This window comes from Myxine glutinosa, chromosome 14 (genome assembly GCF_964187855.1).
Source record: "Myxine glutinosa chromosome 14, kmMyxGlut1.1, whole genome shotgun sequence".
Classification (NCBI taxonomy): Eukaryota; Metazoa; Chordata; class Myxini; order Myxiniformes; family Myxinidae; genus Myxine; species Myxine glutinosa.
In genome coordinates this window covers 19,092,780-19,106,994 of record NC_136274.1, presented here as the reverse complement: position 1 = coordinate 19,106,994, position 14,215 = coordinate 19,092,780, and the positions used below count along the sequence as shown (strand labels likewise).

General features: G+C 40.0%; 1 protein-coding gene across 4 annotated transcripts in view; it reads right to left on the bottom strand.

Moving 5' to 3' along the window:
* LOC144888172 (sodium- and chloride-dependent GABA transporter ine-like) overlaps positions 1-14,215 on the bottom strand; it is a 105,636-nt gene that overhangs the window by 27,713 nt on the left and 63,708 nt on the right. For all 4 annotated transcript variants that reach the window (XR_013621312.1, XM_078767905.1, XM_078767906.1 and 1 more), the window contains exon 10: positions 13,685-13,784. Coding sequence is in view for 3 of the 4 variants with exons in the window: in XM_078767905.1 (XP_078624031.1) it covers positions 13,685-13,784 (100 nt within the window). In the remaining variant the exon portion in view is untranslated. The remainder of the gene's footprint in view (positions 1-13,684; positions 13,785-14,215) is intronic.

The window sequence follows — 14,215 nt, the reverse complement described above, 5'->3', positions numbered from 1 at the left end:
TTGACTTGGTCGTTTTTACAATGAAGGAAACATTAGCAATGTTGTTAAAAGTTTATTTTGTGATTAATTTGTGATTGGAGTTATGTTGTTTGGAATGAAAAAAGAGATATCGAGTTCAAGTAAATGACGACATGCCGTGATGGTTTTCTACTTTCTAAACGTGAACTTGGGACACCTATAATTTAACATTGAAGTCAATGGGGAAAAAGGGAAAAACTTATTGACTCACACCCCCTATCTCATAAAATTACACCCCTTTTTCTCTCAAAAAATTGCACCCCTTTTTACCCTTGCCTGAGGAGAGGGTATTGCATTTGAGTCCGTTTGTCTGTTTGCCCGCACAGAATAAATGTGATTTTCTCTGCAACCGTTGATCCGATTGACAGGAAATTTTCACTCAAAACATTGCGCCCCTTTTGGTGCAACTCCTCCTGTAGAATTTTTTAATGATAATTATGACGTCATCGGTCACGTGGTTTGGCCGCTATATATGTTTTAACACAAAAGCCTTTAAAAAAACACTGAAATTACACCCCCTTTTCTCTCCAAAAATTGCGCCGCTTTTCTCCATCCTAAGCCCCGCCCACCTTTTACGAAGCACCGCCCACTTTACCTAAACCTTGCCCAGGCATGCCAGGCTTGAAAAATTACACCCTTTTCTCCCTGCATTTAACTTATTAACTCCCCCCATTTTTCATTATACTCATACAGAGACCCAACGAATATTTGTGTTTCATTTTTCGGTAATAATTTAATTCTCTTAAAAGAACAATCACCATCTAGAATATTGACAAATGTTATTTTAGAATTTAACTCTCGGTTTAGGTATCGCCATTGAGCTGATATGAAATGGTAAATTTCCCTTAACTAGTAACGGTACCCGCCCTATGGGCGGGGCTTCAATTGGGAAGCCCAAATTAGAAGGCAAAATATCAGAAATTGAAGGCTTTTTTATTTTAAACGATAAATATAAACATCGGTTGAATCATATCACACGCAAATCATCAAAATCTAAACAGAACATGGCGCCCATTTTGAAAAAAGATTGAATTCTGCAAAACAGAAGCGGCCGCTACAAGCCAGATTTTAATCTTACAGCCGCCATATTGGTGCTCACCATCACTGCGATGCGTAGCAAAAGACGCCTCAGAGCTGTCACATTCACAATCGCTGTGTCGTATGTACTCCCGATACGTGTTTCCTTCATTGTAAAAACTACCAAATCAACAGTTAAAAGGATTTTAGGCTGAAATGGTGTTACGGCCTTGGCAAGATCGATGGAGACAGCGATCTGTTAGCGTATACACTGCCCAAATAGCTATGTGGAATTCTCTCATGTAGAGATTAAACGTAGTTTGAACTTTGGCCGAGGTCATTATCTACTTTTAATGATGTTTATATACGAATGATGTTTAATGATGTTTATATTGGTTTTTGATCGTCCTTTCCGCATATCTCGTGGGATTGTGAGTTGGAGAGACGGCCGTGATGGCGGGGAGGGGGTTGGAATTCTCTCAAGCAAGGATTCAACCCGTGTCCATATAAAAGGTCTTTGTCCGAGGTCACCGAGTCCGATCGGTGCAACTGTCCACCGATCGGTGCAGCCGTTTGTGCGGCACCTGGGAAAACAACATCATCACAATGAAAACATCGTCACAATGAACATTATGCGAACGCGAATGTTATGCGGGAGTCCAAACCTGAGAATGCTGGAGACCAAAGCTGAAATTGGAAAAACTAAATACCCTATTTTACTCCTGGAGTTCCCAGGATTACCCACCCAAAATATCAATGCGATCGGTTCAGTGGTTTTTGCGGTACCTTCAAATGGACAGACGGACAGACAGACAGACGGATGGTCATTGGGTAAATTATAGTAAGATGACCTCGTCTGACCCCCTCCCGAACCACATACCATTTTGAAATTATCGTAAATGATTTTCCCCTCAATCTCTTGCCAATCACTTTTTTTGCCTAATAAATACAATGTTTCAAAACACAAAAGACAAATTTCAATCAATCTCATTTAAAAAGGATACTGAAATATATTGCACTGATGTAAAATTGAACAAAGATGATTACAATAACTTTTGGATTAAACCTATTATGAAGGCTAATATGAGCTACTCAATACCTTTTAAAAGAAGAGCATTCATTCTCTGTCTTTGGGAAGTCGTCAATTAAAGTAATTATAACAAAAGTTTCACCACTATTTATGGAGATTTATAATAAACTATAGGAGGTAATGAAAGATGTAAAAGTATCAAAAAAGAAAACTCTTTTTACTGAAGCTACTGAAAAGGAAGATAAAAGTATTAGCTCTAAACACGGTGAAATTTCTATATACTTTAATAACCCCAAAGATGTTAATCTTGATGAAATGAAAGATGTTGATATATCCTGCTTCTGCTTTCTCAACAATGGATGGAGGTCCTCAATGTCAAACAGGAAATTAGAGCAGTCTCCCTTGACATATCACGTGCCTTCGATACGGTCTGGCACCCTGCTCTGCTCGCCAAACTCTCCTCTTTTGGTATCCATGGAAATCTCCACGCATGGCTGGTGGACTTCCTCTCTAGTCGTAGTCAACGTGTGGCCCTGAATGGGTTTCTCTCATCTCCTCTTCCTGTTCAGGCTGGAGTTCCACAAGGCAGTGTTCTGGGCCCTGTACTTTTTCTGGTCTTCATCAATGATCTCTCTGACTCTCTTGAAAATCCTCTGTATCTCTTTGCTGATGACTCTACTCTCTGTCGCTCCATTCTTCATCCCTCAGATCGGCAGTCTGCAGCCTCCTCACTCTCTGCAGACCTGGACAAAATCACAGACTGGGCAAACAAGTGGAACATGTCTTTCAATCCTGACAAATCTCACACTCTTACGATGTCTCTCCGAAAAGACCGACTGCACAACCCTCCCATCCACTTTCTGAATAATCCTCTCCAAGAAGTTCTGTCACTCAAGCTTTTGGGTCTCACTATCTGCCATGATCTTTCCTGGGAAAACCACATTTCAAATCTGGCCTCCAAAGCCAGTCGCCGACTGGGCATCCTCCGTCGTGCGAAGTCCTTCCTTGGCACACCTGAGCTCCTCACCACATACAAGGCTTTCATCCGCAGCTCAATGGAATACTGCTCTCCCCTCTGGTCTGGTGCTCGTGCCTCACACCTAGCTCGTCTTCACGCTGTTGAAACCAAAGCATTCAGAATCATTGGAATCTCCCGCGATGAAGCTAACTCCAAGGGCCTCTCACTCACTCACCGCAGGCAGGTTGGTGGTCTTTCCGTCTTCTACCGACTCCTCTCTGGCCTTGCCCCCCCAGCTCTCTCTGGGCTCTGTCCCGCAAATATTCCTACAGGTCGCACAAGATCTGCCTGCAACCCTCTTATGGTCAAACTGCCAAAATCAAGACTCTCTGCTCACCTTCACTCCTTCATTCCTCTTTTCTCCCGCCTCTGGAACAAACTCCCTCACTCTCTTCAATCCCACTCCACCCTCCAGGTCTTTAAAACAGCTGTTCACCACCATCTCTTATCTTCCCCCATCCAAAACCTTGATCTTTTCTACCCCCGCTAATTTCACCCCAATTCCACTTTTTTGAAATACCAACTTCTGTCCTGGAAGTCCTTGGTGTCCTTGTGTTTTATACTTCTCCCTCCCCCACCCCCCTTCCCATGCCTCCTCCCCCCAAGCCCTCTCCCTTCCACACATCTCCCTGCTCTCAAATGCTGTGTTTGTGTGCTTCCCCTTCTCTCCCCATCTTGTTTTCCGCTCCCTATTTTTATATATTTTGTTTGTCTGGTTGATTTGTTTGTGAAGTAAATGTTAGCTCTTTCACGAGCCTCGATTCAGTATACAAAAAAAAAAAAAAAAAATCAGGAGAAATGTCATTTCGTTCAGTCGTAGCCAAGAACCATTTTAAAATTACCTTTAACCTAAAAAATGTTGTCGTTGAATCTGTTAATGAAAAAAGGTATATGGATATAGACGGTAATGTTTTTTCTTCTAATTAAATGAGTCATTATTCAAGTGAAGATTTTGTTGATTTTAAAAGTGATGATAGTGGTCGTGAGACTTTGTCTTCGCAAGACAGTTATGATACTGAGAGTTTGTGTTCTAACGATAGCTATGAAAGTAGTTTTATAGATGATGATTATTATTATTTTATTATATTATTATTATTATTATTATTATTATTATGATTATGAAAGCACCGATTATAGTGAAGATGATTTTTAGTTTAAGTAATCTTTTACCATATAAATATGATAAATCCAAACGACATACCAGATGTTGAGCATCTTGAATTCCCTAATTCTCCATATGATAAATTAGAGAATTGTCCAGCTTGTGATAGAGTGGGATTAAATACAGAGTCAAAAGCCCAAAAACAATGTTTATTCTGTGATTATCTTTTAATTAATGATGATTAAAATATGTATATATATATATAACTCTTTTAAATTAGAACCAAAAATGAATTACTTTACAAGATTAATAAGAGAGATGAACGTTAAGTATTATGATGAGAATACACCATTTCCTACAAGGGAAGAGACGATTTGTATTGAGGAAATGTATAGGGGTTTAATGATATTTATTGCATCATGCAATAAATATACATCTCTGCAATCAAATACCACTGACTCCTGCGATGACCCAGATACATTCATAGAGGCTGCGGTCGCAAGTTTGTTTACTTACAAACAGGTCACTCCATTCCCGTACTCTGGTCAGCTCAGCGCATTCCCACTCATCGACTACGTCACCACAGCAACGCACACGATTGCGCCTCCTGTCTGCAAACCCTGGCAAAATCACCTGAGTTCATCCCCACCGTACAAAGCAACATCAAGCTCACCCTGTTCAATACCCGGTCCCTCAACAACAAAAGCCACATCCTGAACGACTACATTCTGGACAATAAACTGGACGTTCTCTGTCTCACTGAAACCTGGCAACAACCTCTGGACTACTTCTCATTCAACCTCACTACACCCAATGGATATTCATACATCAATAAACCACGCACGGAGGGCCAAGGTGGTGGAATTGCCGTAATTCACCGACAGGATATCAAGACCAGCCTCATCTCCATCTCATCTGCTCCATCATTTGAACACCTGGTTTTTAAACTCTCTGGTCACACACAGTCAGTCATGGCAGTCGTCTACCGCCCTCCAAAACCACACCCATCATTCCTGTCTGACTTCTCCTACTTTCTGACCCAGCTCTGTTCCTTCTCCCCCTCAATCCTCCTCCTCGGTGATTTCAATATCCACGTGTACTCCACTGACTCCACAATAACCACTGACTTCACTGATTTATTCACCTGCTTTAACCTCACTCAACATGTCAACTTTCCTACCCATAACCGTGGTCACATTCTCGACCTTGTCTGCTCTACTGGACTAATTTTGCACCATCTCTCTAGCTCCGACCTCACCCTCTCTGACCACTTAGCCATCACTATGACCATCAACATCCCCACCCCAGCACCAAGGCATTATTGCATTATCAACTTCCGTAAGCTAAACTCTCTTTCACCGACCTCATTCTCATCCACCCTCTCTGAAAAAATGTCTACTTCTCCCTTCGTTGACCTCCACACCCCTTCTGACCTCACTGACTACGACAACCACACTCTCTCCTTCTGCCTCGACCAGCTTGCGCCGATAAAAACCAAAACAGTTTCTTTCACCCATTCTGCTCCCTCGTTTACCCCTGAACTCTGACTGATGAAAACTCGTGCTCGCCAACTTGAAAGACTCCGAAATAAAACAGGTCTCACAATTCACTCCCAAGCCTACAAGGACCACCTGCAGCACTACAAAGATGCCCTCTCCCGCGCCCGCTCTGCCTACTACTCTCAAATTATCCACTCTGGCTCCGGAAACCCAAAAGCACTCTTCTCTACAATAAACAAACTCCTCAGCCCCCTGGACACCACCACCCAGTCATTCACAGTAGACAACTGCATCTCCTTCCTTTCATTCTTCCAAAGCAAAATTGACAACATCTACAACAGCTTAACCACCACCGCACCTGCTCCCCCTCAAACCACCTGCCCCCCCTTATCCTGCCAACCCCTGTCTCAGTTCTCCCCAGTCTCCCCTACTGACCTCTCTGAACTCCTCATAGGAATGAAAACTGCCACCTGCACTCTGGACCCCATCCCCGGCTTTGTCAAGGCCTCCCTTCCTGCTCTCTCTCCACTTATCACTGCAACAATAAACTCCCTGTCTACAGGCATCGTCCCACCATCCCTCAAAATTGCTGCTGTTACCCCCATTCTGAAAAAACCTGGACTCACCCCTGACACCCTAAATAACCTCAGACCCATATCCAACCTACCCTTTCTGTCAAAAGTTTTGGAACGTGCTGTAGCCACTCAACTCAAACATCACCTCTCTGCCAATAACCTGTATGAAACATTCCAATCTGGATTCCACTCCAACCACAGTACTGAAACTGCTCTCCTCAAAATCACCAATGACCTTCTCCTCTCCTCTGACACCGGCAACCTCAACATTCTCATCCTCCTCGACCTCAGCGCCGCCTTTGACACCATCAATCACACCATCCTCCTCACCTGACTTGAAACCACCTTTAACATTACCGGCACTGCCCTCTCTTGGATCAAATCTTACCTCTCTGACAGACGCCAGTTCATCTCCATCAATAACTGCAAATCCCCCACTGCTCCCCTCCCCCAAGGTGTCCCCCAAGGTTCAGTTCTCGGCCCCCTCCTCTTCATCCTGTACCTGTCCCCCCTTGGTCACTTAATCCACCGTCATGGTCTCCAATTCCACTGCTTCGCCGATGACATCCAGATTTTCATCTCCACCAAGTCAATCTCCACCGCCACCCACTCTATCCTGACAAACTGCATCACTGAAATAAAATCCTGCCTTCAAATCAACTTCCTCAAACTTAACTATGATAAATCTGAAATAATCATCATTGGCTCAAAAACGCTCACCAAATCCACCCATAACTTCGCCCTCAACATTGACGGTTTCCTAGTATCCGCCTCCCCTCACATCCGGAATCTTGGCATCATCTTTGATCAAACCCTCTCCTTCGACAAATACACTAAACAAATCACAAAGACAGCCTTCTTTCACATGAAAAGCATCGCCCATCTCTGTCCATCCCTCTCCTCCACGGCTGCAGAAACCCTCATCCATGCCTTCATCACCTCCCGTCTGGATTACTGCAACAGCCTCCTCTATGGTTCACCCTCAATAATCATCAATAAACTCCAATACATTCAGAACTCCGCTGCCCGTCTACTCACCCATTCCCGGACCCGTGACCACATCACACCCGTCCTTTATAAGCTTCACTGGCTCCCCATCTCCCAGATAATCCAGTACAAAATCCTCCTCTTGACCTACAAAACCCTCCATAACCTGGCCCCATCCTACCTGACTGACCTCCTCTCCAGACACACTCCCACCCGCAACCTCCGCTCTGCTGGCGCCAACCTCCTGACCCCCCCCCCCCCCCCATCCGGACCAAATTCAGATCCTGGGGGGACAGGGCCTTCTCCATCGCTGCTCCCACCCTCTGGAACTCACTACCTCACACCATCATAGACTCCTCCTCACTCATCACATTCAAAACATCACTCAAGACCCACCTGTTCAACACTGCATTCAACATTTAACCCACAGCATTTAACCCCTGACTATCTCTTCTCCTTCTCCTTCCTTTTGCTTTGATTATTTACCTATTTATTTTTGTTGCACTTGTTTTTTGTACTCTGTCAAAGCGCCTTTGGGCTTCTTGAAAAGCGCTATACAAAATAAATGTAATATTATTATTATTCAAAATAATTTTAATAGAAATGTTAATACAAGATACTATTTAAATAAAATAATGGATTATCTTGAAATTAAACCTGAACTCAGGATAAAATATAGAGTTTCTAAAAAAGCTCATAAAAGATTAGATGACTTGTTTTCCAAATATATAAATGAATGATTTTTTTACCTGTTTGGGAAAACAAGATAAAATTTAACAACCATAATAATCTCCCAAATTCATTCAGATGTCTGACAGTTGGTTCAAGCAGATGTGGAAAAACCTGTTTGCTTTTAAAGATGCTCCTTACCCCCAACTTTTTAGATGATGATAATAATTTAATAATTTTCACAAAGTCAAGTTTTCAACCCGAGTATCAACTTCTATCACAAGGTTTTAATGCGGGCCTTCAAAAATAAGATATAATCGGTTTATTTAAACTTCAAAAAAAAAGAAAAAGATTATAACATTGAAGATACTAGGGCATGCCCGTACTATATATATATCTAAAATTATATCCCCCCCCTCTATTTACATGAAATGGTTTGGTCCAAAGCGAACGGCTTGCGAGTACGGTGACAATCCCCCCCCCTCTATTTACATGAAATGGTTTGGTCCAAAGCGAACGGCTTGCGGAGTTTGGTAAAGAAATCGCCATAGCGTGCACAAACGCGCAGGAAAGCGAAAGAATCGCAAATTAGTTTTAATTAGTTTTAAAACATAGTTTACCGCCAACATAGCGGCAACATAGTTTGCCAACGTGAAATAAATGAATACGCTCTCAAATGTGCCGTCCGAGGCAGAGTCTGTTCGCCACGTTCGGCACACGTGATAGCTCGCTGCTCTCTGATTGGTTGAATCGTTTTTTGGACATAGCTCGGTAACTACTTGTCCGATTAATTTCAAACCTTGAAAAGGCACATCCTCGGGTCCCCAGCAATATACCTGGCAAGTTTCAAGTATATCGGACCCGTGGTTGTCGAGAAACAGCGGTCACAGACAAACAAACAAACACACACACAGACACACAGACACACACACACACACACACAGAGATTGCTGGAATTATAGATAGATAATACAACCATTTTGTGATACACAGAAATCAAAACCGAAACCAAAACCCCTAACTTGTATTCTCAGTGATAATACGGATGATATACCTTCACCTCAAGATTTAGATCAATCAAAAAAGACCTCGTTATCTTTGATGATTGGGTTAATGAGAGAAACCAAACGGTTATGGATAGCGACTATACAAGAGGGAGACATTCTTCTTGTAATTGTATTTATCTCAGTCAATCATACTTTCAACTCCCTCGTCGCTCAATAAGAAACAATGCCAATACTTTTATTTTATTCACGTTAAATTCAATAGATGTAAATATTTTTTGGAGAGACAATTGTTCTACGTTATGTAGTAAAAAAGAATTTGAGGCTCACACGAAACACACGATTGGAAAATATAAATATATTGTTGTGAAACAAGATGAGATACTAAATGATATTTTTCAACAAATAAATACAGAAAATGAATGCACAAGAAAGAGCAAGGAGATTTAAGGAACATCAGGAGTTCATGTCAAAAGTTGTAAAGCAACAGGAAGGCATAAAGAAGAAATGCAGACAGAAACTAACGGGTGAAGAAGTGTTTGAAAGAAAACAAGAGAAATGTTTTAAACCGCTTTTAAAAACTTCCCAACAAAAAATGATTTAGTCTACAGTTCCTGTGATAGAATATACTACAAAAAAACTTCAAATGCTCAAAGATTTTAGTCAAATGATGGAACAAGAACTTGAAAATATAGGAGAATTAGAATATGATGATGAAGGATTATTCCGACAACTTGAGGAGGTAAATCAACCTCCCAATTATATTGTGGAAGCTCTTCAAAACAATGAATATTCAACAGTTTCAAAAACCAGAGCAGGTCTCATTCCAACAGAAGAACCAGCACAGTTCTATCTTGTTAAAGAAAAGGTATTGATATTTTATGATAAATTGATGTTCTTAAGGTCTGCCTGACCACCTGTAAAATTAACCTCTGTTTCTTCCACCTATAAATGTTTCTTCTCACAAAAGATGGATACTATAGTTCAAGTTATTTTGATGAACTGTTGAATACACAAAGTGAAGATGATAGGGTATATATTGATTTACTAAACTCGCTTGATTATGGAGTTTCTGTTGCTGGTAAAAGCAAGAAGAATGAGAAGGAAAAACATATTATTGAAGCTTTAAGCAAGCTTGGTTAAGCCTCGGGTTCCCGTGTTACATTTCTTCCAAATGACCCATCACAATAAGTTAATAGGCTATTATTGCTGTTAGGTAGTAAGAAGGCTGGAAACAACAATTGTTTTAATTAAGCCTCAGCCATTTTAGACCAGTTGATGACTATGAAAATAATTAATAAGTGTCAATACAAAGATATTTTATTACATATTAAATAAGATGAGAAGCACAATTCTTAGTTTTAATTTCACGACAAGTGATTACACAGCTTCATTCCCTTACCCACTACAACTTGACCCCGCAAAAGAATATGAGGCATCTTTATTGTCAATGGAAACTTACAATACTCTTTTTAATATCACGAAAAATAACAAGATTAATTTTGATTCAGGAAGTGGATATAAAACTATAACTGTTTCATCCGGAGCTTACGAGATTTCTCAAATATCTTCTGAAATTTCTCGCCTTATGAAAGAGCAAGGTGATGAATCAAAATATATTGTAATAGCTATTCAAAAACATACTTCAAAATCAACTATTAGACTCAAAAAAAATTATAAAGTTGATTTCACAATTGATAATTCATTTAGAGAGCTATTAGGTTTCTCTTCAAAAAATATTGAGACTAACGGGACGTTTTACAGTGATAATGTTATTCAAATATCCTCCGGTATAAATTTGGTATTAATTCATTGTGATTTGATTGATGGTGCTTATAACATGGAATAAGAACAAATACAATATTTTCATTCAGCGCTTACTCAACCCCGATTGGTTATAAATTCAATATGGAACCAAAAAATCTTGTCCATTTACCTGTCAGAAAAAAACCATATACAGAGTAAATTTTAGGATAACCGATCAAGATAATCATATGATTTCCTTTAATGAAGAAATTATATCCATGAGAATTCACCTACGTGAAGTTTTCCAATAAATAAATACGATGATTGTGAGAAAACACAAGTTGGGAAAATATAAAATAATTACAAAAGATGGGGATGGGATGTTCCTTTCACCATACTATAAGGGTGGCATGTTTCTGGGCAGAGGATACTGTAAACCAAAGAGACAATGGGGTGTAGGATATCAATTTAGAAATAAAGGAGATGGAATAATTGATACTCTAATGGATATTGGTTCAGCCATTCTTAAACATAAAGACCGAATTGGTTCAACTGCTTCTGCTATGGGAAATGTAGCAGGTGCTATAAAGAGAAAAAAGATGCTCAAAAGGAGTCTCATAAATTACAAGCAATCAAAGAAATGAAAAAAGGGAAAACTCAACTATCTTCACAAGAACGACAAAAAATCATTCAAATACTTGGGTCAGGGTTTCAAAAGTTTTAGCATATTTTTTTTTTACTAAATAAATACAAGTATGGAAGCAATTATTGATAGTATCTATAGTGTAGCAGCATAGCAAACCTGTTGTGCATTTTGTGATACAAGCACCAAATTTGGCACAAATGTACATTAATATGTTGCGAACATTTTCAGATATTGGGCCACTTGAAATTCCGTAATTTTTTTTTTCAAATTTTTTCAAATTTCGTAATTTCAAATTTTTCGGGTGACACCGTCACAATTTCGGTCTTCGAGGCCGGCCGATATAGTGGGGCGGCTTAGCCCAAATATTCAAAAGAATTGTGCATTTTGTGATACAAGCACCAAATTTGGCACAAATGTACATTAATATGTTGCGAACATTGTGTGGTCAGCAATGAAGACGAGAGTCTGAATTACATGTATGCAAAAGACCTTGTGAACCAGTGAAGCAAATACACGGGTAAGCATGAATTAAATCTAGGGCATGATATAATTTCCATGATGTTTACCTCTACACTCAATGGTGGAAGGAGGTAATGTTTTGATCCCAGCTTGTCTGTATGTCTGTTTGTCTGTTAGTCCACAAAATTCCAGACAAAGCTTGTAGTAGTGGTAGTTGTAGTGGTAGTGGTGATAACAGAAATTGTTATATAGAACTGAACTTATATTATTATTATATGCAGAAAATAACTTCATTTCTATATGCCCTGCAGTGGACAGGTTAATTGGTTTATGCACTGAAGGGGTCACCCTGGTGTGCACTGCTGTGTTCTGCCTCACTGAGTTGTTCAGGTATGATGTACTCAGCACAAGCTTCCGGTCGGCCCGGAGGTGGGGGTGCGGGGCCTGTCACGGAACGTCAAAACAAACGGCCTGCCGGGGCCGCCCAAAAGTCGGGCGTGAGGGGCGCGTCCACTAATGGAACGCCTCTCGCTTCCCAGATCGAGGGCCACGTGATCAGGAGAACCTCGTCCCTTCCGGTCACACTTTGCCTATCGGCCGGCCTCGAAGACCGAAATTGTGACGGTGTCACCCGAAAAATTGTGAAATTACGAAATTTGAAAAAATTTGAAAAAAAAAATTACGGAATTTCAAGTGGCCCAATATCTAAAAATGTTCGCAACATATTAATGTACATTTGTGCCAAATTTGGTGCTTGTATCACAAAATGCACAATTCTTTTGAATATTTGGGCTAAGCCGCCCCACTACTATGATTTGGATGATACAATTCTCATTTCAAACTCTACTAAAAAGGAAGACTATGATAAGGTAAATGCTATAACAGGAACAGACTGGAATTCAAACGGAACAAAAAGTTTTGAAATAAATAATCAACAAACTTACTTGAATCGAGCTGATAGTTTGTTGTTGTGTAAATTTAAATTCACTAAGCCTGCGAATAATACTAATGCTACACTCGTAAATGATTTCTTCTGGAAAATGTTTGATGGTGTCCGTTTGAATATTGGAACACAAGAGGTTGAAGCGGTTGATTATGTCTGCTGCATCTGAGATGATGAAATTTACACTAATTAGTTAGGTGATAGAATGGGTAAGGGAGCTGTTGAAGGTTTTATTCCTGATATGTCAATGGGAACAAATGCAGACCCTGGTTATAGACAAAGAAAGGCAATGTATAATGATGAAACAAAAGCAGAGAATAGTTTTACCGTAGCAGTTCCTCTTAAAGGTATATTTGGATTTTGTGATTATGATAAAGTTTTGTATGGACTTAGAATTCGATTTCAACTACAAAGGAATGATAATGTAAATAGATTGTTTTTTGGGACTGCTAATGCTTTTGGTGATAATAATAAATTTGTTAGTAGTGAAATGTGTTGGTATATTAGTGAATATACTCCTAATCTTAAAACGGAAGAGATGTTGAATAGAAGACTTAACTCAAAGAAACCGCTAAATGTATCATACCTTAAAGAAGATGTCAACACGTTAAACTGGAACACACTACCTACACTTGGAATTTAGGTGTTCTGGAAGGAATGCCACGATACCTATGGCTCATTTTTAAGAAACTAGATGGAGATGAAGGTACTGATAAGAATAATGCGGTGAGTGATAGTGCTAAGGTGAAACAACTTCGGGTTTCTCTTGATGGCACATTTTACCTGCGAGATAGATTGGAAATTGATTGGGAAAAAAATGATTATGCGGAAGCCGACAAGTTTAACCAAAAGGTGTGTGAAAGCAACGGTAATCACGAGCCCATTTTGGATATGACTGCGTTTCAAAATGCCATGTTTGGCTGGCGTACTGAAATATTTTTAATCACATTCTATAATTTCTAGATGCTCACCATATATCCAGGAGATCACAACCAGCTCGATTAATATACCAATTGGATTGACGAAAAATATAATATGAGCTTGCATCAGCTGGAACAAATACATTCCACTCTGCAGGAAGAGGGGCAAGAATGATCATGGTTGATTTGTCCATAATATACTGGATGGCATAATAACTCTTTAAAAAATAAAATGTGCAAAACATTGTTACAATCATTATTTTATACAATCAATAATGAGATTACTTGGCTCAGACAACATACAGGCAAATACTGACACTGTTGTTGAGACTGATGATGGGTTGTTGAAAATATGATAACAAAAGCTCAAATGGTAAAATAGTTTTGGCCTAGAGTTTAGACAGACACACACACTTTTCTCATTTTTATCTCACCTGGCACGAATTTCAGGGGAGCGTATGCGATGGCGCATCGTCATCGTCAGTCCGTCCGTCCGTCAGTAAGTCCGTCCGTAAACATTTGCAACTTTTTCTCCGAAACTGCTGAAGGGATTGTGACCAAATTTGGCACAAATTATATTTG